Source organism: Frankliniella occidentalis, unplaced genomic scaffold, assembly GCF_000697945.3.
Source record: "Frankliniella occidentalis isolate FOCC.00 unplaced genomic scaffold, Focc_3.1 Scaffold22, whole genome shotgun sequence".
NCBI lineage: Eukaryota > Metazoa > Arthropoda > Insecta > Thysanoptera > Thripidae > Frankliniella > Frankliniella occidentalis.
This window is the reverse complement of record NW_026267152.1, coordinates 616,732-622,404: the sequence shown is the minus strand read 5'-3', so window position 1 is coordinate 622,404 and position 5,673 is coordinate 616,732. Positions and strand designations below refer to the sequence as shown.

General features: G+C 61.7%; 1 protein-coding gene across 5 annotated transcripts in view; it reads right to left on the bottom strand.

Moving 5' to 3' along the window:
- Positions 1 to 876: 876 nt before the first annotated feature.
- The window catches only part of LOC113212730 (potassium voltage-gated channel protein Shaw-like), a 119,567-nt gene continuing 114,770 nt past the window's right edge, over positions 877 to 5,673 (bottom strand). For all 5 annotated transcript variants that reach the window (XM_052264929.1, XM_052264928.1, XM_052264932.1 and 2 more), the window contains 6 exons: positions 4,467 to 4,574; positions 4,253 to 4,396; positions 3,740 to 4,051; positions 3,389 to 3,598; positions 2,484 to 2,679; positions 877 to 1,193 (listed from right to left, as the gene is read on the bottom strand). In XM_052264929.1, the coding sequence (XP_052120889.1) occupies positions 892 to 1,193; positions 2,484 to 2,679; positions 3,389 to 3,598; positions 3,740 to 4,051; positions 4,253 to 4,396; positions 4,467 to 4,574 (1,272 nt within the window). In that variant the 3' untranslated portion in view covers positions 877 to 891. The remainder of the gene's footprint in view (positions 1,194 to 2,483; positions 2,680 to 3,388; positions 3,599 to 3,739; positions 4,052 to 4,252; positions 4,397 to 4,466; positions 4,575 to 5,673) is intronic.

Below are 5,673 nucleotides of genomic sequence, written 5' to 3'. Positions count from 1 at the left end.
AAACACCGACAAGACGATAAGAGAGGGGGGCAAAAAAAAGAAAGGAAAGGGGCGAGCTTAATTTGTCCGAGTTCCCGTTCAATTCATCCTCCCCCCTCCCCCTCACACCCACTCCCCACCCCTCACTCGAACGCGTGTAGAGGGGAAGGGACGCGAGGGTCTGGAGCAGCGGCGGCGGCGGCTGAACTCCATTTCCCGACCGGGTCTGTCAGCACCTGAGCAACTAGGCGTCGTAGGCATGGTCGGGGGCTCCAACCATTTCGTTTCCATTTCCCTCCGACGGCACGGGGGGACGGGGGGCTAGGGGGGACTGAGGGTAGAGCCACACGACACACGGACACATCCCCCGCGTGGAGTAAAACGGGTGGCCGGGAGCGAGCCCATGCAGGCGCACAGCGACGCTGCTGGGAGAGGGGAAAGAAGGGGAAGAGATAAGAAGGACGAGAGGTTGGAACGACGGTGAAAGGGGCTGGCGCCAAAGAGAAAAGCGAGAAAACGAGAGAGAGAGAGAGAGGAGAGGAGAAACGGGAGGTAGAGACTTGCTCTGGCAAGCATCGAGAGCCCCACAGCGTGCCGGAGTAAACACCGCTCTATCGGTGGCCGTAATTAAAGCAACGCGCGTTCATGAATAAGTACTGGTTTTGTTGCGGCATTGCGCGGCGCCCTTTCACCCCTCACCTCCCCTCCTCGTCGCCCCCCTCACGTATGCCCCGGGCCCGCGAGTTACAAGCCGAGAGGGAATGTGCGAGTTTGGCTGTGTTGGCAAAGCAATAAGGAGTTGGGCGTAACTAGTTAGCGTCCCTGGCTCCCGCCCCCGTGCCGTCGTTGGTCTTAAGTTGGCTGAACTGTGCGTCTCACCGCGCCACAGCCCCTCTCTGAATCGGCCCGAAATCACCTCGTTCGAGCCGAGTGCCGCGCCCAACCCCGCCCGGCCCTGCGTTCCGGCGCAGGAGTGAGTGATTTGCCGGTGCCGCCGCCGTTACTGAGCAGACCAGACCCGACCAGAGTCCGCAGGCTGTAATTGCTTTTGCCCTGCCGACGAGACGACGACGTACCGGTGGGCTCCCGCGGGACGAGCTGCTGCAGCGGCATGGCCGTCATGTCCACGGAGCCGGTGGGCCGCGCCACCTGCAGCCCCGGCAGCGACTGCCCCTGGAGCGCCAGCCCGATCATGTTGACGCCGTTCACGTTGCCTGCGGAAAAGAGAGAACCGTGAGAGGCCGTGAGAAATGTTGACGGGGCCGGAGGAGGGCCTGTCCGGAAGAGAGAGGGAGAGAGGGAGGGAGAGCGAGGGAGAGGGAGAGAGGGAGGGAGGGAGGGAGAGAGGGAGAGAGACGGAGAGAGAGGGAGAGAGACGGAGATGAGCGCAGGGATGAGAAATGCATGGCCATCGGCGTCACGCTCAGCCCCAGGGCCGACGTCATCTGGCGGCGCGGAAGGAGGCGCAAGGGCCGCCCGGCTCGGCTCGGAGGAAGGGAAGGAAAGGAGCGATGTGATATTTGCATGACATTCGCGATTCACCCCACGCCCGGCCACGCCGCAGCCCTCCGCGCCACGCCACGCCGCGGGCAGGCACACGGGGGGCCCGGGGGGCGCGAAATAAACGGAAAAGCACGTGCAGGTGACAGCTGCCAGGATGGGGAAAACGATAGAGAACAGGTGAGGTCAGCAGCAAAGCTTTCTCATCTCGCCTCTCCCACTCACCCGCGGCCCCGCGCCGCGCCTCACCCTCCTCACCCACTCCTGACCGACCCATGCACCCCCCTCCACTTTCCCATTGCTGTCTGCTTCGCTCTCCGACGAGACGTTGCTCGCGATATGAGATTCGCAGATCCGGGTATCAGGCAGGAACGTGTCCAGTTTCTTTGAGTTTACTCTTATCCACTTACCCTTTCCCCCCGTCCCGACCGATACTCCGAAGCTCGAGCCTCGAGCCCCCCCCCCCATCCACCGTACCAGAGACCAGGGCTCCGAGCAGAGTGGGATTATAAGCCCGAGTACTGGATCCAGAGTCAACGCGACCCGGCCAGGCGGCTACCATCGTATCAGCGCAGAAACAGTGACAACAGCCCTTCCAGGCGAGTACGACGAGCACCTCGCCCACATCGGCGCTGCTGGGAAAGGTGGGGGGTTAGGTTAGGGGTACAGGTAGAACATAACGTTTCTGATTGGTCCAGAAAGTACGTCCACTTTCATTTCATTAGGTAAATTACGAGGACATCGGCTCCTGCGGTACTCAGGGCAGGGCAACCCGCAGTTCACGCGTGGACTGCAGGGAAGATGTGGCCTACCTATTAGGCGCTTTGAGAGCTTGCATAGGGTGAACTGCTTAGCAGGTTATGGTAACGGCGAAAGACGGACGTACTTTCTGGATGATACCTTGACCGAAGAAGTGCACACTGCCTCGCACTCTGCCTTGCGCACACATGATCCATCGGCCCAAGCCGAGGGCATTTTGTGTCTGCCAGAGTCTCAATACCCACCTATCTTGGCAGGCGCGAAGGCATCCTTGAAGATGGCGTTGGCGGGGTGGTGCTTGATGGCGTTCATGCGCCGGTTGCTGAGGCCTCCTCCGCCGCCGCCGCCCGGCCCGCCGGGGCCGCCTTCGATCCGCGGCTGCCGCCTGGGCTGCTCGACGGGGAGGACCCGCCTCCTGCGCTTGGGCAGCTTGGACCGCGCCTGCAAAGGAGAGAGAGAGAGACCGTGTTTACAACAGCATCCTGCTGAGAGTGAGAGGCCCTCCGGCGGAAGGAAGCCGCCGCATCCTGGCAGAGCAGGCCGCTCTACGCCGCGCCGCACCGTCGATACCCCGCGCCCCAGAGAGCGCGTCTGCTACCCCCCATCCCCATCCCCCTTTCGCCGCCGCCGCCGGTCCATTTTCAGGGAAATGGACTCGCTGCGCGCGCTGCGCCGCCGAACTGTGAGATTGACAGCATGATTGAAGAGGCGGCCGGCCGGGCACGTCCTGCTGCCCCGGCCCTCCGACCCGCGAGAGAGAGAGAGAGAGAGAGAGAGAGAGAGAGAGAGAGAGAGAGAGAGAGAGAGGGAGAGAGAGAGCTTTGAGGCGGTGGCGCAGGACATCTGAGGTCCCGGGGCCCCGGCCGGCTCAATAAGGGACAGCGACATCTGTCGGTATCGCGTTGCCGGGATGGAACTCGATCTGGCAGATGATCGACAGCGCAAAAAAAGGGGCGTCCGTCATACGTCTAAAAAATGACGTATTTCGAACGCTCTTCGAAAAAACCAGCGCTCAAAAAGATGATTTCTGGTTTTGCTCTTAGTTCTGTTTTCTGCTTATCGAGAGTTAAAGCTAGCTAACACCTGAAAGTTACTTATGTATTCATTATATTTAGTGAAAATATTTCAGGTATCATCTGCTAAAAAGTACCTGAGTATGAGAGTAGAACATGGAGAAGTTGGAGACGATGACGGGGACGGGCAGGGCGATGGTCAGCACCCCGGCCAGGGCGCACAGCGCGCCCACGAACATGCCGACGTACGTCTTGGGGGCCATGTCGCCGTAGCCCACCGTGGTCATGGTGACGATGGCCCACCACAGGCCCTCGGGGATGCTCTTGAAGTCGTTGTGCGGGTTCGCCTGGAAAATGTTAAACATCCAGTTGACGTCGATACAATTTATACAATGTATACACTACTTACACGACACGACGTAAATCACGTCTGAGACGTCAGCGCGAGCTGGGGTCACGTGACGTGACTAAACTGAACACACACTGACCTGCAACCTCTCCGCGTAGTACACCAGGCTCGCGAACACCACGATACCCAGCACGAGAAAGAACACGAGCAGCGTCAGCTCCTTGGCGGAGGCCTGGAAGGTGTGCACCAGGATCTTGAGGCCCGGCGAGTGGCGCGTCAGCTTGAACAGCCGCAGGATGCGGATGATGGAGAAGAACTCGAGGATGTCGGCCTTGTCGACGCGGTGCGCCACCGACGAGCGCAGCAGCACGTCCGTGTAGAAGCTCAGCGTGGCCACGAAGTCGATCACGTTCACGGGGCTCTTGATGAACTCCACGAGGTTGGGGCTAACCTGTGGGCAGGGACGAACGGGGCGGGTGGGGTGAGGCTGAGGCAGCAGCGGTTCCGCACCAGCCGACGAGAAGCACCCAGAGTACCCAAAGTACTCAGAGTATCTTGGGTACTTTGAGGCGATACCGATACCCTCCGCTGACTCGGCCTCCCGGGCTCGGGGTCGGTCCAATCTCTTAGCGCAGAGCACTCCGGCACTCACCACAGACCGGACGGCCAACTCGAAAGTGAACCAGGCGTTGCAGGCGAGCTCCACGTAGAAGAACGCCTCGTGCGGGTCGGTGCGCTCCTTGTCCAGCGTCCACGCGTACTGCACCGTGCTGCGGTTCGAGGTGGGGTTGGTGATCTGCGGAATCAGGATGCGTGTCTTACACACCGTTCTGTCACCAACGTGTCGAGAACACGACGACGCCTACCTGGACGGTTATGTTGCGCAGGGCGGGCACCCTCATGTCCGGGTGCGTCTTGAGCGCGAAGGACAGCACGGACACGCAGATGAAGAACACCGACACCACGGCCACCACCTGTCGACAAGGCGGGTCCTCCATCACTCACATTGCACCAGACGCACGGGCGATAGACGGCCGGTCGGCTCTCCATTTCTCACGGCGTACAGCGGCAATGTTTTTGCGGTGAAGGGGGGAGCTGAGGGGGGAATGGGAGGGGGCGAAGGAGCAGGAGGAGGGGAGGGAGCGTCATACATTCACCCCTTTTCAATTAAGGGCTGCGGTGCTGCGGGAGGGCTTGTGGTGGCCGGTGCGGCGTGGAGGGTGAGGGGATGGGGGTGCAGAGCATTCCATCTCACTCCAACTGATGGAGAGGAGAGGGAGCAAGAGAGAGAGAGAGAGAGAGCGTGCGGTCGGCGAGGACGGGGCGATATTCTGTGTCGCTTCCAAACGGTGTGCAGCAAGGCAGGCAGGCAGGCAGGCAGGACACACCCAGCGGTCTAGCAGCACCAGCACAGTGTGTTTGCGGGCGGAAACATTTAAAGTTTCCCGCGCGCGTTCCCTGCGCGGTAACAACCTGGTTGCACCGGCTGCGTCCGCGCGAGGGTCCGGGTGCGCGGTTAAGTAAAAGGGGGTTGTGGCGCCGCCTCGGACGCAGCTCGCCGGCCGGAAGCGGGTCAGCTCGCCGACCGCATTGGACCGCGCTGGACCACGGACCAAGCGGGCCCGGACCCCGGAGCGCGCCGGGAGTCGGACGTCGGACCGACCGGCGGCGGTGGGCCCATTCCAAGTCGGTCCAAGTTTCTCATCCATTGCACCGTCCATCCCGCTTGTCCCGGTCTCGGTCCCCGCGGCGCAGACCATCAGCAGGCTGGTCGTGTCCGCGCACTCGGCGGCTGGCTTATGCGGGCGGGGCGGGGCGGGGCGGGGTGGCTGTCGGGCCCACATGATTCATACGCGCCCTCCCCCTTCTCCCCTCCATGTTCTGCAGCGGCACACGAAGGAAATATGCCGCCGCCGCGGGAGGAAGCGCGGGCGGGATGTGAGGAAAAGTGTTGTGTTTCACTCTCTCGCCGCCCTTCCTCCCTTCTTACGCCTACCACTTCCGGGATAAGCCTAGCGGCCTAACCCTCACCTCCCCTCCTCTGCTGCTCACCTCTCCGCCCGCACGTTGCTG